The 19,743-nt window shown below is 44.1% G+C and overlaps 1 protein-coding gene across 2 annotated transcripts in view; it reads right to left on the bottom strand.

The window, feature by feature from the left end:
* Positions 1–19,743, bottom strand: part of syt7b (synaptotagmin VIIb) — a 112,517-nt gene that overhangs the window by 27,194 nt on the left and 65,580 nt on the right. Inside the window, exons 4-7 of one of the 2 annotated variants that reach the window (XM_086106943.1) lie at positions 19,567–19,701; positions 16,549–16,749; positions 7,433–7,780; positions 2,079–2,201 (exon numbers count right to left, since the gene is read on the bottom strand). In XM_086106943.1, coding sequence (XP_085963069.1) covers positions 2,079–2,201; positions 7,433–7,780; positions 16,549–16,749; positions 19,567–19,701 — 807 coding nt within the window. The remainder of the gene's footprint in view (positions 1–2,078; positions 2,202–7,432; positions 7,781–16,548; positions 16,750–19,566; positions 19,702–19,743) is intronic. The other variant, XM_086106944.1, reaches the window with a different exon arrangement.

Raw genomic sequence — 19,743 nt, 5'->3', positions numbered from 1 at the left:
TGACTCAACTGACTGCGACTGTGTAGTCTTAATCGGGATCCCTTGTTTTCAGGGTACAGGCCACCACTAAAACTGCCAGCAGCAAGCTCCTGTAGCAGCCAGTAACAAGAAGCTGAGCTCATGCAGAGACCAAGAGATGAGAAAGAGGGCAGTGATGAAGATGGAGAGCAGTTATTACTTGTGGAAAGACATTAGACGACTTGGCCCACGCAACCCCTTCAGCTCGCGCTTTTTTGGCGGCCTGTGATTAGAGTTTGCTCCCTGACAGACCTTGAGTCAATGAAAGGGAAAGACAATGAGGAGGCAACAAGAAAGGATTTGGTGCTCCCCCTCCCATGACCTTTGGCCGTTTGAAGATATAAAAACAGGCATTAACCTACAGTTCAATATGGCTGAGAAATATTTTAATGGGAATAGATCCAACATTTACAGCTGTTTGAGAAACAGACCGTCATGCACTACTGAAGGACTGAGAGAAATCTGCAATAAATCCACTCAAAAAGTCCACTCAAAGTAAAAAAAAAAAACCCCCCAACAACAACAACAACTCTACACCCGCAATTTATGGTAAAAAAACAAATGTATTTCATTTTGTCTTTTTTTTTTTTTTTTTGGTCACAGAATTTGTCTTGCATAGTTAGGAAACCTACAAATATTCACCCTATTTCTTTTCTTACACAGGTCACAGTTATAATGAAGCTGGGCATCGGCATTCTTGTCAGCTATGATACAAGTGGGTATTCAACTGTTCCTGTTGACTGACTTCCTGATGTACTGCATGCTGTCCATTCGGGAGCAATATTTTGCTCTTGTAGAGGGATCCCCCCCCCCCCCCCCCCCCCCCCACACACACACATCAGATTAAAATGTGTCTGCTATGGTTCCCTTTGACATAGTCATCCCCAGGTTTGAGTCACATGTCCATGACTTGCCATTGTTCTCGAAAGGAAACTTAAACAATACAAAGCACGTTTCAGTTCAGACAGAGGTAAACTCAGAAACCTTCTTTATGAAATCATATAAAAATCCGAAATGCTTTTCAACGACATGGACCATAAGTGTTTATAGTTTTCTTGCGTTCACAAGACCCAAGACAACATCTGGTCTTGGGCAAAATTACCATTCTTACTTCTTACTGATTTTCTGAAAGGCCAAAATGAATTGTTAAATTTCATTCCTATGATCCCAAACTGGCAATGAGCTCTTGTGGTGCTTTGGAAAATCTCCTGTGGGATGAATCTTAAGAAAACTCAATACAAGTCAATTTTCTTGTTCAAGAATATCACAATTGAGGGGACTGGTTTTCAAACCCAGGAGTTTCACGGCTCAGACCGGCCCACTTTAGTTCACGTTATAATGAAGACACCCGGCATTACACTTACGATCGTATCATTATGAAATTGATTGCCATCCCCTCCAGCGATATTCAAATTGCATTTGATCAAAAATCCAATTTACAACAGAGTCTGCTGACAAGATCACGATCAGTGTTTGCTTGAACAAGTATGAGTACATAAATAGTTAAAATGGGCAAAGGGACAAAAAAAAATGTACAAGGTACAATGAACCTGTATCTTAACCTCTTGTCATTCATACAACAGAACAATAAAAGCTTTGACGTCAACTGGTCAAGATTTAACATTGAGTAAAGTACATTTCTGTATACATATGTTATTGGGGACAGTTTTGTTTGGTGGTTTATTCACAGAATTGCTGCTCTACTCTTGCTCTTGTGCAGAGGGAAGCTCGTGGAGTCACTTCATCAAAGGGTGATTGAACCAGGATAATAATTAAAAAATGAGAAGTGGCACTAATGAGGCAAGCCAAATAATGACTGAGTCAAAACCTAACAGATTAAAGCAATGTCAAATAAATGCATAATGGCCTTTGTCTGATGACATAAAAGACCAGTTTGTGGAAGGTACCTCTGATAGTTTCAGCACAAGATGAGCTAGCTCCCTGAGCTGAGTGAATATCAATTACGGCATGACCTCATTCAGTCTTTTATGACACACGGCCACCTCAACCACTCTTTAGGCCCACTGGATGACTTTCTAATTACGGTACGTTCCATTTACCTCTTCTCTGGTGTGGTTTCGTTCTCTTTGCTTGCTGGCGCTTCCTGTAGGTCAGGGAGGTTAGCGAAGTCATCTTGTTCAGCAAGTCCAATTGCTAGGGATAGAACAACCATCTTCCCCTCACTGGACACAGACGCCACATAAACCAACAACAAAAAAAAAACACACACCCAAATATCATTTTAGGGTACAGAAAGAGAGTGACAGAATGTTGTGAGACTCAATCTAATGTGTGCATTTTAGAGAACCTTCATCTCTGCATACTGTGGAAAAGTGACTGCAGGGAGCGTGAAGCAGTTTTGTTCCGAAGAAGAACACTGTCTTTATGAAGTAATTACCGGTAACGTTAACACTACAGTAATATCTTTGACTGCTATACATGCATATGCAAATGTCTGCATTTTCTTCCAAACAAAATACATATTTTGCTTTCCTGTGAAGATTGAATATTTAGTTGTATTAGCGTTGTTTACCTAGAATTACTTTTAAAATGTGTGTTGATGACGTCGACCAACTGTTCGAACTGTGGACTGCTATTGCATCTTAGGCGGATTGGATGACATTTCATAATTTCTTTTTATTTTTTGCCTATGTGAAGCCAAGCTATCGGGCAAGAAGGCCCTGTAAAATTGCATTCTTAAATTAACAACCACGCTCAAGGCATAATTTGTCGAAGATCGCAGTGGCCGGGTCAAAGGCGAAAATGGCTCAATATTTTGTGGACTGATGAAGGCAAGTTTGTTCTTTTTAGGTTGCAAGTCAGACGAGCCCCAACCTCTGAAAAATCACAGAGTCACTTGGAAGATACTGGAGCATGGTTGTGCAATGATGTGGGGACCCGTTTAATACCATGGTGTTATATATATACTGTATATCACGAGTGCCGGGCAGAATCTTCAAACCTCAAAAATCCTCACTGTAACCCCCAAAACAGCATATTTCTTCAACCATTAACATTGCATCGTCAAAGAGAGCAAGCCAGTATCAACACTTAATATTGGTTAATAATTTGTAAAAATCAACACCCACTCATGTGGACTGATCAATAGTAAAGATTTGTGAAAAAAAACGTATCAAATTGTGAAATTGGAGCTTTCGGAATTGGGGTTTGTATATCCAAGCGTGTTTGTGCGTGTGCGAGTGCGAGTGTGTGTGTGTGCGTGTGTGCATGCGGATTGATATGTTTTTTTTTTTTTTTGAAGGAATGTGATTCGTTAATTCTGAACACAGACACATCCCAGTCCTAAGAATTTGTGAGCAGGCATGCAATATTATTTTGGTTGTTTTTACTTGCCCACCCACTGATTCTATTTACACCACGTGGCAGTACATGATTGTGTCTTTAAAAAAAAGCTTGGAGTATTTTTACAGCCATGTTGACCAATTGGAGGAAACAGCAACACGCTTTCTGCCGCTATACACAAAACTATCACCACGTTGTAAACACCTTTGAAAAGATTGAGCTGACCTTTTCCCCAGTCAAACATAATGCCACACACTGTCAGATCATTTTCTTAACCACTTTGATGATACACAAGCTTTGTTTTTTAGAAACAAAAAACATAAAAGAAATACCATTCTTTTATGTTATGTTGTCAGCAACGTTTCACTGTATTGTAAATTACAAGACCAGTTTACTTGAAGTACAGTCTTTGTTTGTATTTGTACATTTTCCACCGATCATGCTTCTCCATGCATTATCACAGAGAAAACAGTATCTTAGTATAGTTTTTTTCATAAATTTGATTTTTTTTTGGGTTATTTCACATGTATTCATCCATCCATTATCAACATGACTTAGTCTGTTCTGGGTCGTGGCAGTGGATGGAATGTAATCCATATGATTGAAGAGCTGTTACATGAGTTTCTTTTGAAGAAGAACAGATGAAAAACTGCCATTTGTTTTCTTTTTTTTTTTACAAGAGCATTTTAGAGGGCGGCGCATCTTTTCTAAAACAGGACTCGCCTGTGAGCGAGCATGTCACATTCAGTCATGGATATCGAAACACACGACTGTTGTGTGTGCAATGATCCTGATAATGAGCTTGATAAAGCTTCTCCAGCAAACTGTACTATCGACCCATTTTCAGTTTGTAAACAAAGACAACATTATCAGGATGTACGTGCATTGTTGAAGCAGAAAGAACAGCGGGGTTCGTTAATATGTACACAAGCTGACTAACTGTAAAAGATGGCGCAAATGACTTTAAAACACTAATGTTGTCAGATAGAAAGCAACTTTCCGATGTTTATGGGATTACAGAGTGGGAGCAAGATGTTACAAAGTGGTCCCAAGTGCAGTGGGGAGATATTCATCTTTATTTAGTGGAGAAACCTCGGGTTTACACTTAGAGAGACAACTGCGAGCCAACAGGAAGGAGATTTTTCTCCTCACAGCTAACTATTTGCATGGCAGGGCGAGTAACGTAGCCAGCTCGTCCGCTAGTTCATTTTGTTGCTTGTTACATCATATAAAAGGGAACTGAGAATCGTGTTAACTGTTGTGACAACGATCTCAAGGGACCACATTGCAGGGCTACTTTTCCTGAAGTGTTCTGGGGTGGAAAAATGTTACTGCTTGCTCCGATTCGTACACTTGTATTCACAACTGCTAGGCATGTTGATATTTTTGGAAACACTGCCAGACCCAGAAGTTTTGGTGCTCCTTAATGTTGCCAGTGGTGTCTCTTTTTGGGACATTAGTCCAAAACTGACAACATTAACATCTCTGTACTTGCAAATTCCCGAGGATCCCGATCCACGGACGTTTGCTTTTGTCGGGTTTCAACAACCCTTCGAAAATGTCCAAGGCAAATATCAGCATAGTGAGCGATCGCCCGACTGGTGAACTCTTTTTCTGGGTGATTTACATTTACATAAAACTTTCGGAACACCTCATGGTCCGAGGGGCGAATGATGAAGACACCGCATGGCGCATAGAAACATCCAGTGTCTATCTATCTATACCGGTGGTTCTTAAACTGGGTTCGGTGAATCGGTCTCAGGGATTCGACAGAGCCTCTATCATGGACGTTAAGACACAGCCGACTCAACATGTCAATTAGTTATGTTAACATGCCCATTTGTCCATCACTGGCTGGCGATGATCACATTACATTGCTTGTCCAATCAGTGTTGCGGGAAATTTAGTTCACTCAGTAGTCAACGTGTGACTGTGGTGATAGTACGTCATAAAATGATTTTTTTTAAAAACGTATACTCATGCTTGAAATTTTATTTACTTTGTTTCTGTTTTTAATAAATGCATTATGTCTTGAATTGGTAAAAAATCTGATTTTTGTGTTTCACTAACTAAGGGTTCGATGAATGTGCATATGAACTAGTTGGGTTCGGTACCTCCAACAACAATATGAACCACTGATCTACACACATTGACACATACGGTAGAAGTCCCTCTTAGCCAGTGGGATGCCAGGTTGAAGCTTGGTAATAGCCAGAGCAGCTATAAGTATGTTGCATTCAGGAAACTCGGTGCTGTGAGTACCAAGCCACACTGTATTTTTACTTTTCGTTTCTTGAAATTTATTTCATATCAAGAGGCAATATTTTCCTGTTGAGATGTTTCGCAACCTCAAAATTTCGTATGAAGAGATGTCCGTAAGTAGAGGTACTACTTCCTGAAAATGGTTGGTGTGTGATCATAGGTGGAAGAACCAGGGGGCACTGAGGGCACACCTTCCACCGCAGTCCCCACTGAAGATTAAGAGTGGAGTGACAGAATATAAGAAAAGAGAGGACAGAGGGACAAAAAAACCTGGTGAAGACAGGACACCAGTTCTAGAGCAAATGAACAAAAGCATTTAAGGAATACTACAACGTCACATTGGAGTCAAGGGACAGTAGTGAGGCAGTGCATGTATGCTGCCACCTACGAATGAACAGTATCACCCTACAACAGCATGATTCATGTGGTAGAAGCAAGTATTTGGATGCCTGGTCATACATGAAAGAAAATAAGAGAAACGATGCTTCAAATGCTGTAAATGTAATTTTTGCGATTTGGCAGAAAACTGTAATGGTGCAGCACATTATTCATCCATTAACATGTTAAACCGTCATCGTTTATTTGAGTTCCTGAAAAACTAGTTTTAGTGGTTGAATGTTATACTTGATTAATTTCTGATTCCTCAGAGAAGCTCAGTGAGCCAGATCACATTTGAATATGAATAGATACATGAATAGATTGTACAGGTATTCAGTTTGAAGATCCTTATTCCTGCGAAAAATGGTGAAACTTCGAGAGCTCACTGAAATTCAAAGTATGCCTAAAGTAGGGTTGTCATTATAATGTGAACATTCTGCACATACCTTAGCGTGTGGACCGAACAGAATAAACGTCGATGGAACAGACTAAGAATAATAAACCTTGAACATTTTCTTTGCACCTGACTTACGCTATGCACATTTATCGACTTTGCTGTGTGCATACCAGCACAATAATGTAAGAACAGAATTGGGCCTTCCCTTAACTATTCCATAGGTTGAATAGAATATCATATTTATGTTTTGGTTGTGCTATTGTGAGGTTGGTTTTTGGGGTTGTTGTTTTTTTTGCATCATTTTGCATTTCCCCAGTCCATTTACACTATTCAAATTCCTTGCTAAACAGGAGGCATTTGTTTGATATACTGACAACGAGAAAACACATTAGCACTTGCGACACAGTGGCCCACTGGGGAGTTGTAAACAGTACCAGCACGCGGCTATCAATAAGGGAAATGGATCTGTACAGATCACCAGAAATGGCACGTGCACTCCAACCGGAGGTGCGGCAATCATTACCACAAAATCAATTCTATTGATTAAAAAAGAAATCGTGAGGCTCACTGTTGCATGGCAAACCTGGAGTCACTTGGTTATCCTGCCACATTTGGTTAGTCACACAATCCTGACTACGGTGGAACTTCCCAAAACCACGGTCTGCTCCTCGGGCTAAAACTGATGTGTTAGACCAAACGAGATTCAGGGACAAAGGGACGGGCCACCGCCATATACACTGAATATGTGGCCAGCATTATTTGAACAATGATTTACATAGGCAGGGAGATCACTGGCCTCAAGACACTGCTCATATAAGATGTTCAGGAGCTACAGCAGCACAGAGCCCATGTGCATGTTTATGCTTCTATTCATGGTTAGTGGAGGAATGTCATTTTTGTAACGCTGCATCGTGGAGCGTATCCTCCATAATCTGTCAATGTGAGGGAATGCAGAGGCTCGGTGCTGAGTATTCGGAACTCTCAGAAGCTTGGAAAACGTGTACAATAACAATGGTATTATATTTCCTGACTCTCGAGGTCTGGAGTTCAGGGTACTGTCACAACAGCACTTACAAGAATGACTTGACGTCCAGGCCTCTGTTGCGGATCTGTTCCATCATGTGGTCCCAGCTGCCTGGATTTGACCTGGAGTGGCCCGCCCCACCCCCTCTGTACCGGGAGGCTCCAGCCGTACTACCCCGGACCCCTCGAGGGCCACCACGGTGGCCCCCGGCACCTGGGCCTGTGTGCAGTTGGCCCAGGCTCTGTGAGGTGACTGGGGGGTCGTTCGGACCCGGAGGGGGCTGGTGGGTGAGGGGCTGTTGGAGGCTTTGTTGTCGGACTAGAGGTCGGGGGCGCGCCACAGCTGAGGATGGGATGTGCTCCAGTGTGGAGGTAGTTGAGAGGGAGGCGTCTCCAAAACTGAGCGGAAACACAAGAGACATATGATCAATAAAACAAGGTTGATTGAATTTGTGATGGTGCCAAAAAACAAAAGAAAACATGTTGAATAAAAATTAAAAAAGCAATGGTGAGTGACTGTTACTGTAGTAGTAATCGGTCACAGCTCAGCTCACATCTGTGTGAAATGATAACACTGCGACATTGTGTAGAAACTTCAGGGCTGTGCACGAATCGGTGGTGACTCAAATTGAGATGCAAATTGGTTATTATAAAAAAAAAAAAAAAAGAGCCAAATCAGAATTTTCAGATTCCGGTGAAAATTAATCATAGCATATTGTTGTGTGTACTGATGCCACAGGAATAACTGAATGGCTATGCAAGTGATGTTTGCTTGTGTACAGTTTACAGCTTACATACTTTGGGTCAAAGATGAGCGTTTCTGGCGACACTGTTCCATATATAGTCAATCCAATCCGTTTGAAGCAATCTGGTGTATATTCATCCCCGTGAACAAGCGCAAACTAGACATGCGGTGTGTGTTCCCACCAGTCATCAGTTAAACGGGAATCCGTCAGTGATGGACTGATGGACCTTCCGTCAGTACTGATGGAATGCCCGTCTCTGCTCACAACCATTCACAGTCCATCCATCCATTTTCCGAACCGCTTGATCCTCACTAGGGTCGCGGGGGGTGCTGGAGCCTATCCCAGCCGTCTTCGGGCAGTAGGCGGGGGACACCCTGAATCAGTCGCCAGCCAATCGCAGGGCACACAGAGACGAACAACCATCCACGCTCACATTCACACCTAGGGACAATTTAGAGTGTTCAATCAGCCTGCCATGCATGTCTTCGGAATGTGGGAGGAAACCGGAGTACCCGGAGAAAACCCATGCAGGCCCGGGGAGAACATGCAAACCCCACACAGGGAGGCCGGAGCTGGAACCGAACCCGGTACCTCTGCACTGTGAAGCCGACGTGCTAACCACTGGACTACTAGGCCGCCCACGGATTGACAGTTTAGAGTGTTAATGTTATGATCCGATTTCTCTACGTGTATATTTCTGCTGTAAGGGCAAATGGGTGGGTTCATTAGCACGACAGAAGCAGAAGGAAGATGGCAGATTATTGCATTACTTGCATTCATTTGCCATTCTACAAAGTAGTAACTTCACATGGCTGTTCAAAGTTCAGACTTTGGGGATTTTATTAATCCGCCTTTTGTTTCCCCGTCTTCATGAAAGTAAGCACTTCTGGTGTTTAGCTCTGTTAGGTTTCTAGTTTAGTATAACCTAGATTCTCTTTGCATATTTCTTCAACTGTGCCTTCCTTCCACTGTGACTCTCCATCTCTCTGAGTTGAAAGTATACTGCCACATGCCATCCATGCATTATCTCAGAGTGGTGCCAAAAGAAACTTAAATAACTGCAAACAAAGTGTTCAATGCACATCTAACATTTTTAATCTTTCTCTAATGAGACTTGACCTGCTCTCTGATTCTGTCTTTCCCTGCCACTTTGTTCACAACTTGACATTTTCAGTCCTTCCCTCCTTCAGACTGCTTGTGCTCAGCTCCCACTCTGTGAATTCATATTTTCGTCATTATTCGCCCTCTCCCCAGTATCACTCTTTTTGTCCTCCATTCTTTAAATTCCAACCAATTACCAGTTGATTACGCTTAAAATCATGGAAACGTACTTCTGCCGCTATCCTCGCCTCAATCACCGTTGTCTGCTGTTTATAAGTTTGTAACTCGTAAAGCGGTGTAAACAACCCTGTCTTGAGCTAATGCTGTGCAGATTTACCGCTTGAACTGTGTTTTTCAGTGCTTTGCAAGAATTAACTCTGCTTTAACTCTGTTGGAAAGGCAGGAGATGAACACACAGAGGAGAAAAGCATTGCTGGATCAACTCAGAGTGGACAACAACTTCATATACGATGCCTGCATTCATACAATGATGCTGGCTGAATATAGGCACCCAAACTTTTGGATTGCATTGAATGTGAGTGCAGGCCTTGATGACAGCATTATGTTTGACTTGAATAATGTCAATTTACAATTGCTGGGTTTCTATTGGTACGAATAATGTAAAGAGCTGTATAGAACTGACATTGGAAGTTAGGCCGATTGAATACAACTCAGAATGAACCTTTGCTTGTCGATATATCAAATTGTTTGGGAATTTGCATAAGATCTTTCACTAAGATCCTGAAATGAGGAATGTGACTGTGAAGTGCAAAAAAGTGCAACATTTTACAGGGAGAGTGTTGTTGGGTTGTTGAAGGAATTCAATAACTTTAAAGCATTATCTTGTGGACCTTTCTCTTTTATTGAGCACATTATTTCCTGATTCCATGATCTTCCTTCGCAACAATATTTGAAAAGAAGAAAAATATGAGCAATGAATTTACTGATTTTGAAAGTACAGTCGACCCCTGCTATTTGTTTGGGATAAGGACTGGACCGAATTGTGAAAATCAGCGTATAATTGACACCCATTGAAATGCATTGGATAAGAAAATAAATAAATAAAATTAAATCCTCCAATTTTTTCTCTTATATACTGTATGTATAAAAGTGAGAAGCAAAAAGTTCAAATCCCCAAATTCTTGCATTTACTGTACAATATATATAAAAATGAGAGGCAACACAGTGCCTCACAGTACAGAGGTCCCAGATTCAAATCCACTCTTCGGCCTTTCTGTTTGGAGTTTGCATGTTCTCCCCCCGTCCCTGCGTGGGTTTTCCTCTACCAGTTCAAGTTGTATCTCACCTACTGCCCAAAGACAGCTGGGATAGTCTCCAGTGTGCTTGTGAGGATGATAAAAGCTTAGAATGAGTCAACGACTTGCGTGGTCCTTTGTCCCAGGTCGTTCCCACAACCTTTGTGACGTTTTTAATGTCACGCAGAGTTGTACTGTTTTTTAAAAAAAATATTATTTTGCGGCCTGATGATGTTAATAAGAGGTGGATTAGGTCACATAAATACTCATTGAAGGCCAAACTTCGAAAGTCATCCCCCTTCACTGGTGTTTATTTTGACTTCCAGAACTGCTGCACGTTCAGCATAAATAAACCCAATTCTTTCTACTCCATCCACTTTATTCTTGCCTGAAAGTCAATTAGGTTAACTGTAAACCTTGAATGATTTTGTAATTAACGGAAACCGAAGAGTGTGAAAACCAGAAAGAGTGAAATATACAACAATGCAGAGGCAAATAGAGGAGAAGTGAGAGCCACTAAATAGAAACATGTCCTGGCTGAGTAAATAGAAATACTATAAAAAAATGAAGTTAATTATTTCTTGAGTTATCAGATTTAGTTTTTGTGTCATGGGCTGTTTGAACATTAGCAAATGATAGCTGACTGAGCCCATATCGATGCAGCTAAACTGGAATGAAATATGTTCTATGAGGGTCCTTTGACGTCCTGAGGACTTTGCTGCTTGACTTGGGAAAATCAGGCCAGTGAGGTACTTCTATAGGTCTTCTGAATATTACATTGGCAATACCTTGCCAGTGCAATATTGCTAATTGTATATTACAATATTGCTACTACTGCTAATTAGTTTGACATCAAACTAACAAAGGCGCAGCCTTTTTCTTGTCACGAAATTGCTCAAAATTTGATGCTGACAAGAAAAACAGTTTGTAGCTATTAAAACTGTTTGGTAATGTCTGGCCAAAGTCATTGCAACTGATTGCAAGTGTTTGCAACACTGAACGAACCGTGACCCTCACCACCCCAAAAAAAAACCTAACAAAAAAAAAAACCTTTTGTTAGGTGCGCTTACAAACCTTTGCCACTCAGGCTTAAATGTACATCAAACTATGATTCCAAAACACTTTAAAATTTCAGACTTACCTTACACTGGTGTGCACAGTATACATCACAACCCACAAAAACACCAATTGCTACTTTCCTATCAGCTGTTTTATTACGCTTTTGACTCTGACCTATGCACCTAATGTTGAGCTGCTTGTGAGCATTTTTCTGAATGGTAAATTGCAAATTGGTGGGGCTTCACTGTACTTTTATGGTGGGGGAAATCTGGGTTCTTGTGTAAGGCCAGCTTTAACTTTTGAGGATGCTTTAATATGTGAGGCATGATTGTAGAGTCCTGCACAATGAGCAATAAACATGTAGCCATTATTAGTCACGTTGTTGGGCATAGAATATTTACTGCTGTAATAATAGTGACCACGCTGTGGGATTCATACGAGTTATGTATTTGTGATGAGGGAAATTCTTCTAGCTTGGGCAGTTTCTGCTTCCATCTGAGTAAAAGCAAACACAAAAGTGTCAACATTAAAGAGCACCCGGCTATGAGTCTGAGTAAGATGGCTTCAATGACTTCGCATTTCGCCCAATTTCTCCAAATATAATTTAAACATGCAGGATAACACTCATCTGCACACATTGCCAATAAAATCTTTTTGATGTCTTCTGAATATACTGTAGTCAAATGCAGAAGAAAGACAAGATGATTGCTCTTAGCAAATAGAGTGGCTCTTATAAGACAAAATTGCGAGAAAAAATCCTGATAAACAGAGAAATTTGATTAAATCAGGCCGCATTCACCATGTTCAAGAAAAAGAGTTGCATTTGTGTAAATGAGCTAATAAAATATCTCCCCTGCCATTTTATGCAGCAGCCTACATGGAATTTAACAAAAATAAAAATGAGGGGATGAGCAATTTTGAAGATTTCCATTTCCATTTCATGGATTTCATTGATAGCCATGAAATTGTCACCGCCTAAAATTAGAGCCTGCAGAACAGTTTGACTGGGCTGGACAGACAGCATGTTTTACTTTCCACACTTCCAGTGGCTTTAACCAAACATCTACTGCAGCATCAGTGCCACACACTGCAAGACAGCTGGCTTCCTCCTAGCACTTTCCTTTTCACAAATTTAATTCACAAACATATTAGAAATGACAAATTTGTTGTATACATAAATTGTTCCCAGGAGGCATGAGTATTTGAACAATGGAAGAAGAAAGTTTGAACAGTTTCTTTGGAATTCGAGTTTACTTTGTAACAATAGTTGTGACCTTTTTTTTCTTTATCTTGCATTACTCAAATACTCCTTATAATTAAAAAAAAACTAATACTATCCATCCATCCATCCATCATCTACCGCTTATCCGGGGCTGGGTCGCGGGGGCAACAGCTTTAGCAGGGAAGCCCAGACTTCCCTCTCCCTAGCTACTTCTTCCAGCTCTCCCCGGGGGATCCCGAGACGTTCCCAGGCCAGCTGGGTGACTCTCTCCAGCGTGTCCTGGGTCTTCCTCGGGGTCTCCTCCCGGTGGGACATGCCCGGAACACCTCACCAGGGAGGCGCTCAGGGGGCAACCGAATCAGATGCCCAAGCCACCTCATCTGGCTCCTCTCGATGTGGAGGAGAAGCGGCTCGACTCTGAGCCCCTCCCGGATGACCGAGCTTCTCACCTTATCTCTAAGGGAGAGCCCGGACACCCTGCGGAGAAAACTCATTTCGGCCGCTTGTAACCGGGATCTCGTTCTTTCGGTCACGACCCATAGCTCGTGACCATAGATGAGGGTTGGAATGTAGATCGACCGGTAAATTGAGAGCTTCGCCCTTTGGCTCAGCTCCTTCTTCACCACGACAGACCGATACAACGTCCGCATCACAGCAGACGCTGCACCGATCCGCCTGTCGATCTCCCGCTCCCTCCTGCCCCCACTCGTGAACAAGACCCCAAGATACTTGAACTCCTCCACTTGGGGCAAGATCTCCTCCCCGACCCGGAGGGGACACTCCACCCTTTTCCGACTGAGGACCATGGTTTCAGATTTGGAGGTGCTGATCTTCATCCCAGCCGCTTCACACTCGGCTGCGAAACGCTCCAGTGAGAGTTGGAGAGACCCGTTTGAAGGAGCCAACAGCACCACATCATCTGCAAAAAGCAGGGATGCAATACTGAGGCCCCCAAAACTGACCCCCTCAACGCTTCGGCTGCGCCTAGAAATTCTGTCCATAAAGGTTATGAATAGAATCGGCGACAAAGGGCAGCCTTGGCGGAGTCCTACCCCCACTGGAAACGATTCCGACTTACTGCCGGCAATGCGAACCAAACTCTGACATCGGTGGTATAGTGACCGAACAGCCCGTATCAGGGGGTTCGGTACCCCATACCCACGAAGCACCCCCCACAGAACTCCCCGAGGGACACGGTCAAACGCCTTCTCCAAGTCCACAAAACACATGTAGACTGGTTGGGCGAATTCCCACATACCCTCGAGGACCCTGCTAAGGGTGTAGAGCTGGTCCACTGTTCCACGGCCGGGACGAAAACCACACTGCTCCTCCTCGATCTGAGGCTCGACTTCCTGACGGACCCTCCTCTCCAGCACCCCTGAATAGACCTTACCAGGGAGGCTGAGGAGTGTGATCCCTCTGTAGTTGGAACACACCCTCCGGTCCCCCTTTTTAAAAAGAGGGACTACCACCCCGGTCTGCCAATCCAGAGGCACTCTCCCTGTTGACCACGCGATGTTGCAGAGGCGTGTCAACCAGGACAGCCCCACAACATCCAGAGCCTTGAGGAACTCCGGGCGGATCTCATCCACCCCCGGGGCCTTACCACCGAGGAGCTTTTTAACCACATCGGTGACTTCAACCACAGAGATAGGAGAGCCCATCTCAGAGTCCCCAGGCTCTGCTTCCTCCAAGGAAGGCGTGTTGGTGGAGTTGAGGAGGTCTTCGAAGTACTCTGCCCACCGATTCACAACGCCCCGAGTCGAAGTCAGCAGCGCCCCATCCCCACTGTACACGGTGTTAGTGGTGCACTGCTTCCCCCTCCTGAGACGTCGGATGGTGGACCAGAATTTCCTCGAAGCCGTCCGGAAGTCGGCGTCCATGGCCTCACCGAACTCTTCCCACGCTCGGGTTTTTGCCTCGGCGACCACCGAAGCTGCCTTCCGCTTGGCCAGTCGATACCCGTCAGCTGCCTCTGGGGTCCCACAGGCCATAAAGGCTCGATAGGACTCCTTCTTCAGCTTGACGGCATCCCTTACTGCTGGTGTCCACCAGCGAGTACGGGGGTTGCCGCCACGACAGGCACCAACCACCTTACGGCCACAACTCAGATTGGCCGCCTCAACAATAGAGGCACGGAACATGGTCCACTCGGGCTCAATGTCCCCCGCCTCCCCCGGAACATGGGAAAAGCTCTGTCGGAGGTGGGAGTTGAAACTCCTTCTGACAGGGGATTCCGCCAGACGCTCCCAACAAACCCTCACAATACGTTTGGGTCTGCCAGGACGGACCGGCATCTTCCCCCACCATCGGAGCCTACTCACCACCAGGTGGTGATCAGTTGACAGCTCCGCCCCTCTCTTCACCCGAGTGTCCAGAACATGCGGCCGCAAATCCGATGATACAACTACAAAGTCGATCATCGAACTGCGGCCTAGGGTGTCCTGGTGCCAAGTGCACATATGGACACCCTTATGCTTGAACAAGGTGTTCGTTATGGACAATCCGTGGCGAGCACAGAAGTCCAATAACAAAACACCACTCGAGTTCTGATCGGGGGGGCCGTTCCTCCCAATCACGCCCCTCCAGGTCTCACTGTCATTGCCCACGTGAGCATTGAAGTCCCCCAGCAGAACAAGGTAGTCCCCAGCAGGAGTACTCTCCAGCACACCCTCCAAGGACTCCAAAAAGGGTGGGTATGCTGAGCTGCTGTTTGGTGCATATGCACAAACAACAGTCAGGACCCGTCCGCCCACCCGAAGGCGGAGGGAGGCAACCCTCTCGTCTACCGGTGTGAACCCCAATGTACAGGCACTGAGCCGGGGGGCAATGAGTATGCCCACACCTGCTCTGCGCCTCTCACCTTGAGCAACTCCAGAGTGGAAGAGAGTCCAACCCCTCTCGAGAGAACTGGTACCAGAACCCAGGCTGTGTGTGGAGGCAAGTCCGACTATATCCAGTCGGAAATTCTCTGCCTCACACACCAGCTCGGGCTCCTTCCCTGCCAGAGAGGTGACATTCCATGTCCCAAGAGCTAGCTTCTGCAGCCGAGGATCGGACCGCCAGGGTCCCCGCCTTTGGCTGCCGCCCAGCTCACATTGCACCCGACCCCTTTGGCCCCTCTCATGGGTGGTGAGCCCATGGGAAGGGGGACCCACGTTGCCTCTTCGGGCTGTGCCCGGCCGGGCCCCATGGGTGTAGGCCCGGCCACCAGGCGCTTGCCAACGAGCCCCACCTCCAGGCCTGGCTCCAGAGGGGGGCCCCGGTGACCCGCGTCCGGGCAAGGGAAACCTTGGTCCATATATTTTTGTCATCATAAGGGGTCTTTGAGCCGTGCTTTGTCTGGCCCCTCACCTAGAACCTGTTTGCCATGGGTGACCCTGCCAGGGGCATAAAGCCCCAGACAACTTAGCTCCTAGGATCATTGGGACACACAAACCCCTCCACCACGGTAAGGTGACGACTCACGGAGGGGAAAACTAATACTAAAACAAACAAAAACATAAACGCAGCATAAAAATACAAAAGACAATAAATAATAACAAAGAAACTCTACAGAAATATTATAACTGAATTTTATTTAAAAAACAAAACAAAACAAAACAATGTCAAAATAAAATCAAAAGTACCTTTCAGGAAAAATGCAAGGCTATTAGAGCCGAACACCCAAAAGATCCAGACATAACCATAACGCTATATATACAATTCCAAAAGCTCACAAGTTGAATCAATTCGTCATGCCCCCTTCAGTTTCCACTTCCACCATCACTCAGCGGGACTTACTTGCTAAAGCGCAGGCCTCCCGCGTGCATGTGGCTCTGGACCGTGTGCCAACGTCCAGCCCTGCTGCCCCCAGTCAGCATGCTTCGAATGCTGTCACTGCGACTGGGCCCTGCCCCAGCCCCAGAGCAAGCACCGACCCTGCTGTCACTGGCCCCCGGCGAGGGTCCAGCTCCGCCCTGCCCACTCTTATCCACAGCCCCACTGAGACGGACAAACACGAGGGAAGGATCAAGAGAGGATATGAACGAAGACAAAATACGGACGAACGGCATAAGGACAAAGTTGGAGAGCAGTAAGTGTTATGTCTGCGATTGTCCAAGGCAAAATACAACTACAACTGTTCAACCGGCAGCTGATTAGCCACTTTCTTCGATGGGCACTTAGAAGTAGTCCCAATGATGGTGGCAAAAAAATGATTGGCAATGGTTGCATCTTTTCATTGTTGACAATTCATCAAGAAAATTTATAGCGGTGTCAAAGGGCCTACTAAACCTAATCCATTTTATTAGCGTGGATGCATTTTGAGGGCACCGAGGAAGAACAGTCGTTTCCCGTCAACACCACGAATCATGATTAAAAAAAAAACCCAACTCATTTTGCAAGAGTAGAATGTTTTCTGGAATAAAAGTCCTACGACGAGCAGTGCCCTCGCACCAAAGTTGAGCCACAAATTTAAGGAGACAGAACATCAGCACAGGGACCTTCCACAAAGTGAAGACATACCACAAGACTAAACCAGGACATCCTTTGTGACAACATTAAGACAACAAGTGAAGACTGAGGGTAAAATAAACAAACTGCAGGTATTCTCTACTGTGTAATTTTTAGTGTCGTAAAATGCCAGCAGATTTTTCCCAACTGTGTGCTGGGTCAACATCCTAAAATGCTGCTAATATTAAAATAATTGTATCAATAAAGCATGTTCTCGTGAGGATTGCACAGCAATTGCGCTGGAAAAAAAAAGAAGAAAAAAAGCATTTTTATCATCAGTATGGCTGCCGTGTTTGTGGATTATGGGATGTCGCTTCAGTACTTTGCAATCATTGGTAGTTATTTTTTTTTACCATTGCTTTAACAAATGTACCTTCAAGTGCTTTAATGCTTTTACCGTTTTGAACAGCAACGGCAAATTCAGACCATTGGACTTCTCTGGGAAGTCAGGAATTAATGTCGTATGGATTTCAGCCACGGAAAGTGTCAGGGTCCAGAAGGTTCCGGACAGAAGTGGACTCTACAAACGTAGACTCAGATAAGATGTAAAAAACAATATTTACAGGAAAAAGTGGTGTGAAGTCGACACAGAGAGAAACAAAAAGTGCCTGCAAAAGGCAAAGAAAGTACAAAAGGAAATCGCTTGCCTCAAAAGGACGAGAACCGAATCCCGACAACTACCAACCGAGAATAATTTACCAAACAAAATGACTACTGACAAGAAAACGGAGAGCAATAAACGAGAACAATGGAGCAAAATCTGGAATGTCGAGAACAGGGGGAGGGAACTCCAGTTCCTCGAGAGCTTGTTTTGATTTTCTTGTTGATTGGCTTTTCCTTGTCTTTTCTTGACAAGTGATTTTGCGTTATACGTTTCCCTTGCCGTTCGCAAGTGCTTTTGCTTAGTCTCTTGTTCTTATTCTGGTTATTTGTTACCAGCCTTTTTTGTTGTACTTTGTCGGTCTTGACCTTATTTTGTCAATAAACCATTTTCGTATTCAATCTTCTCTTGGTCTGCGTTTGTGTGATCCACTCCTGTTCTGAACTGGACCGGAAACAACAATTTTATACTGGTGAGATGTACAGTATAAGGTGCATCTAACCGATTATGATGCGCATGCCTTTGACAGTCAAGCTAAGAGTTTGTTTTACATTAAACAATGGCTCAACTACTGTATCCCCTTGATAGTTTAAATGGTCTTTAAAGTGCAAGAATAGTTAATAACATTCTAAGGATGGCAGGTAATACCCATTATTTGTTGTTGTTGTTGTTTTTTTTTCAAATTTGATTGTGTTCTACTTTGGAGGTTTCACTGCATACTGTATATGGAGTGACAGGAACAGGGCAAAGAAATGGCTCAGGCGAGGTTTATGTTTCCTAAAAGGACCAACAGTTCTGGGTGTTGACAGTATGAGTTCTGACAAATAGTGAGCAAAGACAGAGGGGGATGAAGAAGGTGCGAGAAGGGTAAGATTGGACATGATGCTACTCAACCGCAAAACAACAACTCTGACAAAAGTACCACCCCATGCATAATAACACTGAAAGGTTCATTCAGAAGTACAGTAAATAACAGACAGTCCAACACAGGCATTCAAAAACACTGAATGACTGCAGAGTTAAACAATTGGCGCAGTTGCTAAAAAGGTTGGGTTTTATTCGTTGAGGGACCCCACGTAACGCTTCGCACAGACTGCAGATGAAAGATGATGCAGGTCTAATGAGACAAGTGCAGCAACCTTGTATGCAAAAGTTCATTCCGAGACGTGATGGCCACTCTCAAACAATGGAATATTGACATCAATATGAAGTTTAGATAATGTACACCCTTGTTTCATTTTTTACCTTTACCTGAAAAAATAAAGCACAATCTTCAGGCATAATTTGCACAGCGGTTGTAATTTCTACCCACATCAGTGCGGTTCTGAAATTCAAAGCAATATTGAAGGGAAGAAGCCAGTGCACGTCTTTATCAGGAGCCGCATGGCCGGCAGTGCATACTAAACACCACCACACTGTGGACATGCATGAATGAAAAACATGAGGATTACCAGGGATGAGGGGAGACATGGTAAAATATAGGATGTGCGCCAGCATGAATACAAGTCAAGATGTTCTATCCTATTTCTTCGGCAGTCAGATATGGTCTTTTCATATATGTTAATCGCTGAAAAGCCTTGGATTCCGAGTACATTGGTGCTAAGCTTCAATCAACTATCAACACAAAGGTGTTTACTTGCCCCCTTCCATCCAGCTCCAACATGATAGAGACATCTTGTACCTCAATTGCACTGACTGAGACTCACTTGGATGTGAGGCGAGGGTCTCCATAGGGGGCGTAGGGAGACATGTTTAAGAGAAACTCCTTAGGTGGGTAGGAGCTCCACCTCTGTTGCACATTGCTGCTGTCATTGTTATTCCAAAAGTCTCTGTCAAGATCGCTGCAGTCAGAGAGAGTGTTAGAGACAGTTAAACAATGCAAG

The sequence above is a fragment of the Hippocampus guttulatus genome, chromosome 3 (assembly GCF_054856545.1).
Source record: "Hippocampus guttulatus isolate MCC_2025c chromosome 3, RoL_Hgut_1.0, whole genome shotgun sequence".
Taxonomy (NCBI): domain Eukaryota; kingdom Metazoa; phylum Chordata; class Actinopteri; order Syngnathiformes; family Syngnathidae; genus Hippocampus; species Hippocampus guttulatus.
This window is presented reverse-complemented; position numbering and strand designations above follow the sequence as displayed.